The sequence below is a fragment of the Epinephelus moara genome, chromosome 19 (genome assembly GCF_006386435.1).
Source record: "Epinephelus moara isolate mb chromosome 19, YSFRI_EMoa_1.0, whole genome shotgun sequence".
NCBI lineage: Eukaryota > Metazoa > Chordata > Actinopteri > Perciformes > Serranidae > Epinephelus > Epinephelus moara.
Window position 1 is genome coordinate 14,980,534 of NC_065524.1, and position 13,984 is coordinate 14,994,517.

Below are 13,984 nucleotides of genomic sequence, written 5' to 3' on the forward strand. Positions count from 1 at the left end.
TTTTTTTGGGGAGTTTTTCCTTATCCGCTGCGAGGGTCATAAGGACAGAGGGATGTCGTATGCTGTAAAGCCCTGTGAGGCAAATTGTGATTTGTGATATTGGGCTTTATAAATAAAATTGATTGATTGATTGATTGATTGATATTTTTCATTTACATGTACATCCTCTATACGTGCTGTGTATCATAAATCATTTTGAATCCAGATTAGGCTCAATGCGCCCTTTGGTTGTGATTATTTTTGCTTTGTTGTCACTGCTTGTTGTTGTTGTTTTCTAGTGTCTATGGCTGTCACTGCAGTGACCTATTTTCTCCACGAGGATCAGTGAGCCTTTGTGTAATCAATAAACAGAAATCAGAATCTATTGGGTTTTCCATGATGCAACACAATGGCCCCCTGGTTTGTATGCTCTCATTTGTATTTGCTTCTAAATTGTCGAAACTGAACACATTAAAAGAATAGTTTGAGACTTTGGTAAAAAAAAAATATTGTTCACTTTCTTGCCAAGAGTTACATGAGTAAATTGATACCACTCAAACAATGTTAACTTAGTTAGAATAAAGACGGGGAACGGGGGGAATCAGGTAGCCTGGCTGTCAGAAGCAGTGATGTAGTGGAGGGTATATGCAGGTGTGTGGGGAATAGATAGATATTGTGTGCAATTTTAGGAACAAATATCCACAGACTGGAATGAAATAATTATGACTTTAGTCAAGAAAGTCATTGAGGGAACTGTTAAACCACTAACTTACCTTTTTAACCTGGCATTCAAAACAGGTACGTTTATGTGTAAAATAAAAATGGCCAAGGATTACTTCATAATGAGCCCATTATATAAAGCTGGGGATAGGCGACATTTCACCAATTACAGGCATGTGTGGTTACTCTCCCAGTTCTCTAAGATATGGAGAAAAAAAAAACTCTTTGCTAACAAGTTGGACCATCAGTACAGGTTCAGAACAAACAGGTCAACATCCACGGCATCAATGGAGTTAACAGAAGAATGAACCAGTTGCATAGATAACAAGAATATGCAGTGGGAGTATTTATATGAAAAGGCATTTGATAGATGATGACTTATTACGCAACAAAATGTAAAGGTATACATAACAATTTACATAGATACAAAGTTACAAATTAAAACGTGTGGACACTACTTGTGGAGTTCCACAGGGGTCTGTTCTTGGTCCTATGCTGTTTGTTCTGTATATAAATGACACATGTAAAGTATCAATTATATTGAAATTGGTTTTATTTTCAAATGATACCAATATTTTCTGTTCAGGGGAAACTTGCAGCAGCTTCTGGAGGTAGTTCTGTCAGAAATTAGTAAATTAAAAATGTGGTGTGACACAAACAAATTATCATTAAATTTGAACAAAACCAAACTTATGTTGTTTGGAAATCATAAAATAATCACACAAGTACAGGTTGCCATAGACTATTTTATTACAAAAAAAGGAATTGAAAATAAATCTCTGGGTGTGATATTAGACCAAAAAATCTGCGAGAAACACCATATAAGATATATGTGAGCAAAGCTGGCAAGAAGCATTACAGTTCTGGGAAAAACAAGAAACACTCTAGATCATAAAGCATTGTGCACTCTGCACTGTTCATCTCTATTACTGTATTTGAATTATTGTGTGGAAGTATGGGCCAACACCTACATGAGCACCCTACAAACATTATGTATGCTACAAAAAAGAGCCATAAGAATAGTAAACAATGTTGGGATTGGGAGCATACACACAGTTTATGTTTACATGCATTGAAATTCATGGATCTGGTTGAATTTAAGACTGTACATATTTTATAAGAAGCAAGAAATCATCTACTTTCAAACTTTAATTTGAAAACATGTCATACAATACAATAATTTTTGCAAGGTACTGAAATGAGGATAGGGAATGTAAAGTGTGCAAAGGGTGATATTGTTGCCATTGTTTTTCTTTATTTCTTTTTTAGGTTGTGTTGTTGATTATATATGTATATATGAGGAGCATAAATGCTGTGGTTTAGTTGTTGGCATGGACACTGGGGGGAGACTTGGTTTATGAGATTAATTGTATATTAATGGGTTAGAATAGAACAGGGGCAGGACTAAACAAGCAGTTTGCTTCTTTCTACTTCTTTTTGGACATGAAATGTTGTCATTGTTGTCAGTGTCATTTATGTCACTGTTTTTTTTTTGTTTTGTATCATTTTTATATATATATATATGTATGTACTTAGTATTTTATTTTATTACTTTTTGAAATTTTAGAAATAAAGTATATTCAGTTCAGTTCAATTCTATTCAAATTAATTCAGTTCAATTCAATTCAATTCAGTTTTATACCCACCTCTTTTTCAGGACATTTACAGTATACCCATGACCAGATCCCTGATTTCTGCAGCCATGACAAAGTCAGAAAAAAATAAGAAAAATGACCCATGTACTCTCCTACCACCCACCCTGGCCATGGTCACCAAAATCAGAAAGTAAATAAATGAAAAAATAAAAATATGGTAAATATATGATGCCAGGGGTCTGCACGTCTAGGTCCCTGTCCCTGCCTGCTGCCTGGCACACAATGCACTTGGCCCTGATTCCTGTCTCTGTCTATCCATGTCTATCCCACAGGGCGGTGGCTCCATGTTATTCATTCGAGCTGAGCCTGACTGGGCCCAAGGCCACCAGATGCTCACTGGCAATCGCACCCTGTAGGGTCTAACTCCAGGGGGAGCGGGGCAGTGTCCCCATGCTGGGCGAGGTACTCGTTTTCCGAATGTGCCGTCTGATCAGGGTCTTTTTAAATCACTCTTACCCTTGCCCCACTCCTGGACCACTTTGTATTGGGAGACCCTACCAGGAGTTATTTGCACTGGACAATACGTCTCCCAGGATCATGGGGACATGCAAACCCCTCCACCACATTATGGTGGCGATTCTTGGGCTCAGCCAGAGAAGACCCAGAATACGCTGGAGGGATTATCTCATCTGGCCTGGAAACACCCTTGGATCCACCAGGAGGAGGTGGAAAGTGTTGCTGGGGAGAGGGACTTCTGGAATTCTTTGCTCAGCCTGCTGCCTCCATGACCCCACCCAGGATAAGTGGGTGAAAATGGATAATGAGGTGATAACCTAAGAATAAGAATAATAGTGAGGTTTTTGATAAAGGCTCGTGGGGGACTCCAGGTCTTGTTAAAGGAATTTAAAGATCCTTTAAGTGAAAAACTTCCTGTATCCATCGGCTGTGTGTTTGGGGGGAGGTATGTTTCCATTTTAGAAGACTGGAGCATCTAGTTGGATAGTTGTGTCGTGGGCCTGTTAGTGAGGTGGGCTCTGTGGAGCACCCTGCACCACAATAGGCCACGGCTGGCACATCCAGATGACAACGACTCATATTTCTATAATGCACATCCTCTAACAATTAGAACTACGAAGTTCAGTAAGTGATAACCAGAGGCTTTAAGGGGGGCTTTAAGGGCTAACATTCACCCAGTGGTCAGAAGGTCAGTTCAAAAATTGCTTTGTTGCTTCTTAACTAGGCTCAAACAGGCATGTGTCATGGGTCATCACAGCATCACCTTTAAGGATAACAAGTTTTTACTGAGGGAGAGGATAATGGTGTGGCCCACTCACCTCCCTTCACACAGGGGTCAACTCAGTGACCCTGATGGGGCGTCAGGACAGCTGAGAACATCCATGTTGTTAATGGGGTCATGCTTTTTTAAAGAGATTTGAAATGCTTGTTTGATGTGGCTTTGATCCTGACTGACGGTTTCAAGATTATTTACCCCTTTCCCTCATTGACAGAGGCGCCCATGTGTTACAACACATCAGGTTAAGGGCAGGTGGGCTTCATAGAGATCAGATAGGTTGTCAGTTTGTTAGGCTCCTGCAGCTGTAGCTCCTCAAAGGTGAAAGGTCACTAATCTGCTCAATCCCCAGAAGGCCAGAGGCAAGTATCCAGGGTCCTATGTCTGACCATAAACCTTTCACTCAGACCAAGGAGGCTGATGCAAACATCTACTTTCTTCAGTGTGGGACAGTTGGCCAGGCAAAAAGGGCGTCAGTTAAAGATGCTGGTTGGGAATCTCTGAAGGTATGAGTGCTTTAGTTCTCCATGTTTTCTGCATCTGATTGTGTCCTTCCCACTTTACATCCCAACAGGATGTAAACTGTCATTTGCGGATTTACATTTCCACATCCATATTTTGGAAAATATCCCCCTGTGTCAAAACTGATGTGCAGACCCCTCCGGGAATGGCGTGTATTCAACCCTCAATAAGACCTACTTACATAAGTTACCTGCTTAAACAAACAGACTCTGGAGGAGAAATTGCAAACTGGATGCAGTGCCTAAATAAATGTTTGCATGTGGTTCAGAGCCAAAGATCTTGAGCCACAAAACCAATCCACATCGGTCACTGGGCTCGACACAGAGCCTGTGTTCACTACTTGCTTTTAAATGCATACTGAACCATTCATCTATTCTTCTCCTATGGGATATATTATGGGGTATTATACAAAAAGCATGTCAGACAACAGTGCAGCCCCTTTTTCCTGAATATAAATGCTGCAGATAAAACCAATAATACAAATCTTTTCCTGTGTTGAAGTTCAACAGAACAACGAAACAAAAGCTCTGTAACACCGTGCACTTGTTTTTATGAAGTAATTATATTTTGAGCAGTAACCTCTGCTTCTGTAGGCTTGCCTCGTCCGAGAAGAGAGCTGTTTCGGTGCAGGGGAAAGGGTGAAAAACAGTCCAGTCTTTGTACATGTGGTAAAGTCACTGCATGAACTGTGCGCTTCACTGAGGGACTTCACAAACTTTTGACTTACGAGGAGCATTTCAAAAATCTCAAAGCTGCACCACGAATCCCTGGAGCGGGTTTATCACACTGGCCAGGTCTCACATATTAAGTCTGCTATCAGTATCATGCAAATTATATCCATGTAATAACTCAAAGGAATGTAGACTTTCCTGCAGGCTTTGTGCAACATGGTGTGTGTTGTATTAATGCATCATTAAGCTTACATTTGAACATGAAAAGCTGTGAAATAACAGCAAATGGAGCCAATCCTGGGAGCCAGCATTACTTCTAAGAGATTCAGACCCTGTGAGAAGGAGGTGTGAACATGCTGTGGGCAGGTTGAAGTGGTTTATAGGGTTTTGTTACTGGACCTATGCCATCTTCACCTGCAGGCCAGCCGGATGTCCCTTTATATTAGTCATCCTGTCTCTGAAAATGAGCCAAAAGTCTTTTGAGTTTTTATTAGTTTTAGATGTTTTAATATCCAATCATCTTATCTATCTAGCCACGTAGAGCTGATTTGATATTCTGTGTTGTGTGATGTTAAGAGGTATTCCAGCCTATACAGAGGCAACAAATGATAAAGGCCAGAACCTCCTTGAACAAACTTTGTCACAAATTTCCTCTTGACAACTGCAGGCCACGTTTTGCCAAAATCTTGTGTCTTTAAATAGCTGCGAACTAAAAGGAAGTATAGAATATTTTTACTGCTGTGAAGGACATACTTTTCCAATATCACACGCAGATTGACCCAAAAAATGACAGGCAAGCCATTTACCTCCACACTGTGTGGAGCCTTCATACAAGCAGTCCCTGTGTGTCTCGTTTAGTGACAGGGAGTGAGAAAGTGTGTGGACCTTTTTAAGCAGATCCTGTATTGGTCTCTTGACCTGGTGTATGTCCTCTGTGAAGAGAGGCTTTGTTTCCTTCAGACAGCTCGTAGCCTTTAACGCACACCTTCATAATAGTATCTGTGTCTGTGATTTTCCATTTGGAAAATTGTGAGCTTTTAACCTCACATCCCGGGCTCCGCTTGACACACAGAGGGAGCGAGAGAGAGAGTAATCATCATAAGCCTAATGATACAGTGGCCCACTGTGGCTACGCTGTGATCGCCAAGCTTCACACACACGTGCCAAAGCGGTTAAGCTAATCTTGATGTCTTCCTGTAACATGCTAACACCTGAGCATTGTGCAGTGTACAGTACGTATTACTGCTTTGTGCTTAGCTTTGCAAACCTCATATGTAAAAATGTGTAAGGATGTATTTTTTAGCACAGATGTCTGGACAACTGCAAACTGTTTGCAAGATCATGCCTTCACACACTTGTTTGCTATTAACACAGTTTTTTGTTGTTGTCCTCAGCACCTGCTGAATGCAGGTTCCTCCCTGGCCTTTGACCTGTTAGCTTAGCTGCAGCGTAATCTCCGTAGCAGCTGTCTTCAACACTAATGACACGAGAAGCGTATCTCGCTCGCTGCCAGACACTCTTATCTCACTTTCACTGTAAGAGGATGGCATTCCTTACAACTGTGGGTGTGAAGATCATTCATGAAAATTATGTCAACAACAATGTCATGACTTCCCATTAGAAACACTTGTCATGCAGTTAAGACTAGTACCTCAACATGTGGTGCTGAGGTTTCTCTATGACGCCTGCCACAACCATTATCACATTATCCACTTTAACCAGAAGACTCGCTCCACAGAGGCATCAGAAACCTCCGTCTCTCTGGGCTGCGTACAGGGATCGCTGCAGAGCTGAAGCTGTGTCGTGTGGCGTCTCTGGATGAAGGTGGGGGTGAGCGATGACTGGGTTCAGTGTTTACTGCTGGACGGGTGACAGTTGGGGTCACAGGTTCACTTTCCCCTCAGCTCCGTCACTCTCTCCGGACTGGCTTTCAGAGGCTCAAAGAAAAGGTTTGATGGGGAGGACTCGGAAGCACCGAGGCATCTGGCAGCGGCGGCAGCGGCCCTTCCCTCCACATCCTGAGGGCAAGCAGAGCTGCTCTGTGGCGGCCAGAGGAGGGAAACAAGGTGCACACTGTGATCTTGACACAGACAGAGGGGGGGTGGTTCAGGTTACCCCTTCGGTAGGTGTGTTGCCACAGAGAAGCTCACTGTGAAGAGGAAAAAGGTGGAGGAGGGGAGATGTGGTGCAATTGTAAGTTTACACCGAACAAAAGGACTTTAATCAATAAAATTGGACCAGCATGTGTTAGTGAACTCCCCAAACTCTCCTCCCATACATGATATAATACTGTAAATCACATGGAAGGGTTCCAGATGCTCTCACACTGACATCAGAGCACAGTGAATTTGTCAGCACACACATTAGCTCACGCTGACTTAATTATACTTCACATGATACTTCTGGCCTCAGCGTATGTTTAGATAATTGTGCTCTAAATTTTCGCTAATTGCAGTCACACTGGCAGGACTAAAGTCATCACCTGTGTGAACCTTTTCTAAATGGGAGTGATTTGTAAAAACTAGAACATGTCTCTGGAGAGGAGGTACCGGTTCAATAATCATTGATGCAGGGCTCATGTGAAAAGTACAAAGGAATTTTTTTTTTGAATGGTTGGGATGATGTAAATTGTTGCCAGACTGTTCAGCTTGTTCACCAACACTGTTATACACACAATATAAAGTGACAAGATGTTTCCCCATGTCGGTTTGCAGGGCTTTTATTTGAACAAACAATATTGTTGAGGTTTGGACCAAACATTTTTTGGGAAATTAGTGGCTTTCTTGCAGAGAGTCAGATGAGAAGATCAATACCAACCTCAGATCTGCAGTAAACATGAAGCTGTTTCCAGTCTTTGTGCTAAGCTAAGCTAACTGACTGCTGGCTTTAGCTTCAAATTACCAGATTTATTAAAATACTTTTTGTAAAGCGTGTATATAAATAGTTAATTAGCTCATAATAAGCTGAGCTAAAATGAGTTTGGAGATTTTATATGCCACTAAGGAGCATGGATGAATTACTGAACGGGCCTACCAGGCACAGGCACAAGAGCCCAAAGTTTCAGGGGCCCCGCTGGCCTTCACCTGCAAAATATCACTCACAGTAACACGCACCAACCAGGAAGAGACTCAAAATTACCATAAAAAGATGCAAAATGATCTCAAAGAAACACAAAACAACAAAAAAGAGGCAAAACCATCACAAAGGCTGTGTTTTTTGATCCGGAGTAGGAGGGGTGGTGGGGCTTTTTGCACATCTGTACCCAGGGGCCCATTGCTTAGGAGTGAATGATTTACTTGAACAGGATGTTTTCATTAATGTTTTTTTTTTAAGATCCTCAGAACGTTAAATGGATTTGGCTGAGAGCTGGACATACTGTATAACTTTAATCCTTATTCTGTGTTGATGTCTTGGCAGAAAAGTTCAACATCCAATTTCTGAGTTGGCCGCTGAACACGATTGCATTCACATGAAATATTCTTGGGAAACCGCAGCAGGAAAATAAACGATTAACAAATATCTAAAGTAGGCAATTTGTAATTTGATAAATAGTTCAGCGTTGGTAGGTTTGGACTCTGCTGAGTTGTCTGTGTGTGAGATGAGTCTTTGCACTTTAATTAATTTAAGCCAAATGAAACCCCTCCAAAAATAATTTCCATTAGTAAACTAGCTGACTAGACATTTCCCTGTTGGCTTGGATTTCAACCCAAAATGTCTATCTGCTTAGTTGCTAAGAAATAGATAGGATTACAGGTGCCATCATTTGGACAGTGAGTGGTGAGGTATTAGTGACTCTGTCTAAGCTGGATTTAAAATGAACTGACCGCTCATTCCTACTGGTGTAACACAGTTGTGTCTACTGAAAGCAGAGGAGAGCAGAGCTACTGTAGAGGACAGCAAGGATTCATGCCTTGGCATCGACACTCAGGCCATGGAGATAACAATGAGGGGTTTTCCTGTAAAGGTTGTAAATATTCCATGGAGGAATAATAACCTCAGTAATCTGCATACAGACCCCCCTCTGTCCGAACAAGGGGAGACCATCATTGGAATCTATCTGTTAGTGCTGGGTAAGTCAAACATCATATACTGGAATATGATATAACTTGAAAAGTAAGGTTGTAGTGTTTCATTTTGTATGCTCGTTGAGAATGCCCTTGCTAAAAACATTAGCCATTGTGCATTATACTACTGAAAAGCTCTCTAGAATAATGTATGTGAAGTGGCATAAATGAACTACTGACAAAAGGATTTAAATATTTCCTTTTAGTTTCAAAATTGTTCTGACTTCCATAACTGTAGAAAAAAAAATACACCCCTCAGGAATGTCATGAATTGTCCTTTAAATCCCTTGGGCCAAACATAGCAAGAAAGAGTCACACATTATTTAAGAGCCAACAACAAAAACAACTGTTGTTCCTCATGGCTCCAAAGGCCAGTGCACTGCTGACACAGACAGTCTGGATTGTGTTGGTGGCACCGTTTGTCCATTAGTCCATGTCAGCTAATGTGGTTGAGGGATTTTGTGTAACACAGACTGAGTTATAAAAAGAAAAGGGAAAGGGATTCTCTTGGCTTTTCGTCACTCTTATTTAACTACAGAGTAGTTCTGCTATTCTGGTCTCTGTTCTATAATTATTAAGTTTTACTTACCAGTTTGGCAGCCAACACAATGATAGAGGCCGGAAAATAGGAACTGTATAACACAACATATTATAACGCTGTACTCTACACTGCTATACTACATTATTCTGCTCCACTCTAATGCATTTGGTGCTATTGTACTGTATTCTATTATGTTACACTGTGCTACACTCTGCTCTACTATACTCCACTCTGCTGACTCTACTTTGCTATACTATCCACTCTATCATACTCTTATCTACAGATACTCTACTGCCACTATATACTATACCCTACCGTACCATAAGATACGATGCGATGCGATACAATGTGATATGTTGCTATACAACATTCTGGGATATGATATGATACGATAGGGTACGGTATGGTACAGTACTATATTATACTATACTATGATATACTACACAATACGATACGATACGATATGATGCGATGCGGTGCGATACGATGAGATATGGTGCGATACGATGCAATGCGATACGATATGGGATTTTGTGTAACACAGACTGCATTATAAAAAGAAAAGGGAAAGGGATTCTCTTGGCTTTTTGTCACTCTTATTTAACTACAGAGTAGTTCTGCTATTCTGGTCTCTGTTCTATAATTATTAAGTTTTAGTTAGTAGTTTGCAGCCAACACTACTACACTATACCATACCCTACAGTACGATACAATACGATGCGATGCGATGCGATGCGATGCGATGCGATGCGATGCGATGCGATGTGTTGCGATGTGATATGTTGCTATACGATATGCTGTGATATGATATGATACGATAGGGTACGATACGATACGATATGATACGATACGATGCGATGCGATGCGATGCGATGCGATGCGATGCGATGCGATGCGATATACTGCTATCTGATATGCTGGGATATGATATGATATGATAGGGTACGGTACGGTACAGTACAGTACTATACTATACTATAATATACTGTACTATACCCTACCATACACTGCCGTACTATACTGTACTCTACTGTACTGTACGATACGATACGATACGATACGATACGATACGATGCGATACAATATGCTGCTATACGATACTATATTATACTATACTATACCGTACCCAACTGTATTATACTGTACTCTACTGTACTGTACGATACGATATGATACGATATGATGCGGTACAATGTGGTATGGATGGTATGGTACAATATTTTACCATACTATGTGGTTGTATGTCCAGGTTCTACTATCAACTCTACTATTCTGCATTATACTATACTATACTATACTACTATATACTATATTATTCCATAACATGATATAACACAGTATATTATGATAAACAATTTTCTACTACTACTCTGAAATGTAAAATCAATTTAGTGATGTTTATACTATTACTATACTATAGCTATAACTCTACTCTTTAGTACTTTACAATATTACCTAAATCTGCTACTATACTACACTCTGCAAAGCTCTATTCTGTTATACCCTTTTTTTTGGACTCTATTTTTATTTTACTGTACTGTACGATTATGTGAGCCACATTTGTATACTCTACTCTACCATACAATTCCCTTCACACATATACTACTGTACTGTACAATACTACACTGCTCTAAACTATACTATACTACACTGTTCTATACTATATCACTCTATGCCATACCATGTTCTACTCTTCTTTACTATACTCTACTATACACTACTCTATTCTGTTCCACATTTGTCTAATCTAGTCTTTTCTACTCTACTATACTGCACTGTACTGTACTTACTGTATACTATATAATTCTATAACTTTAAAACATCAAATACTATACTATACCAAACAATATGTGGTTCACTAAATATTAACAGAATATACTTTATGTTTGTCTCTCTGTAGGATGGCTGTCCTGGTTTGGAAACAGTTTAGTGATGTTTGTCCTGTATAGACAGCGGGCCTCGCTTCAGTCAACAGATTTCCTCACTTTGAATCTTGCCATCTCTGATGCCAGCATCTCCGTATTCGGCTACTCCAGAGGGATCCTAGAAATATTCAATATCTTGAAGGATGATGGGTATTTGATCACCTGGATCTGGACCTGCCAGGTAAAAGCCACACCAAGAAATTACTTGATTTCAAAGAGTTACATTTAAAGAGCAATTTGTTTACATGTTAATAATATTTTATCTATATTTCCCACCAAATCTTAAATTGTGGTGCAATTCGCAACATTAACAATAAGTCAGATCCCAGGGACGTTGGTTTAAATTGGCCTGGAAGTGATGACTGTGCAGAGTTGCAAAAAACAATGCATCTGCTCTCTTGGGCCAATCCTGATTAATGAAGTACATTAAAAGAATCTGTAGAAGTCTTACAGTAAAGTGAGTATGTGTGTGAATGTGTGTGTATGTACAAGGGATTATGCTCGTAGCCATGTGGGTTGGAGGTTAAATCTGTAATAAGATTATCACTGTGGAGGCCTTTAAATGGGGAAACTCTTCGAGCAGCATGGCACCTGTCAACAACTAAACACGAAACAAAGAAGAGCTATAGGCATGACTGCACGATTCAATCGCATGCTCTTTTGTTGGTAAATTTTGACAAGTAATTTGTATCTAATTAACAGATGAGTTGTTGTGTGTAATTTCTAAGAATTTCAATGTTTTCCTCCTTGCATAGCCTCAGCTTGTAATGAAATAGTTGTCATACTTTAGCTTGGAATTCATCCAGGGTATTTTTCTTGCTCAAGGCTAGCAGTGGTGGAAACCATGATATCCGTAAGTGAACGAAAACAAGCTGGTGTAACCAGAACACCTTCAGTCACAGAATAAACCCCAAAATCTGAGTCAGAGAGATATTGTAAATTGAGGTCTGCTGCACTTGGGCTTCAGTACAGCCACTGAGATGATCTCATCTCTCAGGCATCCAATCTCAGGTTTTCAAGTGAAGGAGAAATATTAGGGTAGCAGCAGTGCACGCCCCTCTCATTTCACCTTCCCCTTGGAAAGGTGGGCTGAGAGACGGAACGTCAGAGATAAATAAGGGGAAAGTAAGAGGTGACAGAAATAGAGGAGGGAAGGAACAGGAAGGTGAACGAGACAGGCATGTGAGAAGCATTAGTAGATTACTGCATGGAGCATGATGGGACATGAACAGTTGCAAGCTAGGTCAGATCCCTGTGTGTTGCACCCTATGGGACAGGGCCAAATTGAATATGATAGAGCTTTATGGGACCCTTTGATGTTTTAAAGGAGAGTGCAGGGAAAGGACTGTCGAAGTAATTTATTAGTCATATAACAAAATACACTGATTTTAATGATAATACTTGTTCTGTGATCCAAAATTCACAACATCATACTTGTGAGACGAGACAGAGGCTGAGATGAGACCTTATATCGTAGAAAGATTAAATCACATTATTCTAACAAGCCACAGTCCTAAATTCCTAGCCCTTAATTATGATAATAAAAATAGAAAATGTGCTGAATGAGAATCATACTGGTCTAGACGTTTGCTGTCCAGTAGTCTGCCGAATGTGAGGGTGAAAAAACGTGATGACTGACAGTAATAGGATTAGGAGGACTAAGGAAGATCAAGAGAGTAATCAGAGACCTTAACTGATCTATGTCACCTGGAAGTGGCACAGTAGGGAGCTGGGTTTCGCACAGTTGGAGCTAGACTGAAACACAGGAGCTTAATTCCTTTTAAGGAGAGCTGTGATTAAAAGATCATCTTCCCAAACAATGGACTGAATGCCGAAAAGATCACTGAACTTTTTCTCCACCAGATATTTGTGAAAATAAAGGTCATATGTATTAACAGCTGTAATGAAATCCCCCAATGCTGATTGTGCAAGTTAAATATCCTTCAGCTCATATCAGAGGAAATGCTCTGGGTATGGAGCATATTGGCCAAAAGGCAGGATGTGCCCTTCAGCTGTTGCGTCTCTATGTAATAAAGTCCAAAGCAAAACAAACTCAACAGACAAAGGTCAGGAACCATCGACCTGTGGCTAAGCCACGCCCCCCTCCACTCACTTAATCATTTTATTGTTGAGAAGGTCGATGAAAAGCTTAAATTACAAGCCAAAATGTACAGGTCACAGTGTACACTTGTGAACCGCATCTCGTTGCCGTCGCCACCAAAAACAACAACTTAAAGTGCCACTGAAGTTAAGGTTTTTGGCGCAGAATATGAGAAAAGGATAACAGCCTTTTTACCATCTTTACCAACAGTGTCTCTCCGTTAGTTTGGTGCTACAGTATTTTCACTGAATCATTCAGCATAACGTTTGCCAACCTTTGTTATCTCTGCGATTAAAGATAAATTAATGAAGCTAAACTCCAGAAATTAATGTTAGCTTAACGGGTCCATGTCATTGGTCCGACATCCCATTAGTCCAACGGTCCATGGTGCTGAACAGCTCCCGGCGGGCGTATTTCTACCTTGATGGTGTGCCGCGACTGGCTCTGGGTCAGCTGCGAAAGGCTTGAGGCGAAGCAGGCTCACGGCTTATGTGTTTGTCACTTTCTTTTTCATTTTAACCCACACCATGATCTTTTCCTAACCCTAACCAAGTGGTTTTTGTGCCTAAACCTAA

General features: G+C 40.5%; 1 protein-coding gene across 1 annotated transcript in view; it reads left to right on the plus strand.

Moving 5' to 3' along the window:
* The first annotated feature begins 8,613 nt into the window (after window positions 1-8,613).
* The window catches only part of LOC126406833 (opsin-5-like), an 8,201-nt gene continuing 2,830 nt past the window's right edge, over window positions 8,614-13,984 (plus strand). Inside the window, exons 1-2 of the mRNA XM_050071355.1 lie at window positions 8,614-8,848; window positions 11,284-11,489. Coding sequence (XP_049927312.1) covers window positions 8,710-8,848; window positions 11,284-11,489 — 345 coding nt within the window. The 5' untranslated portion in view covers window positions 8,614-8,709. The remainder of the gene's footprint in view (window positions 8,849-11,283; window positions 11,490-13,984) is intronic.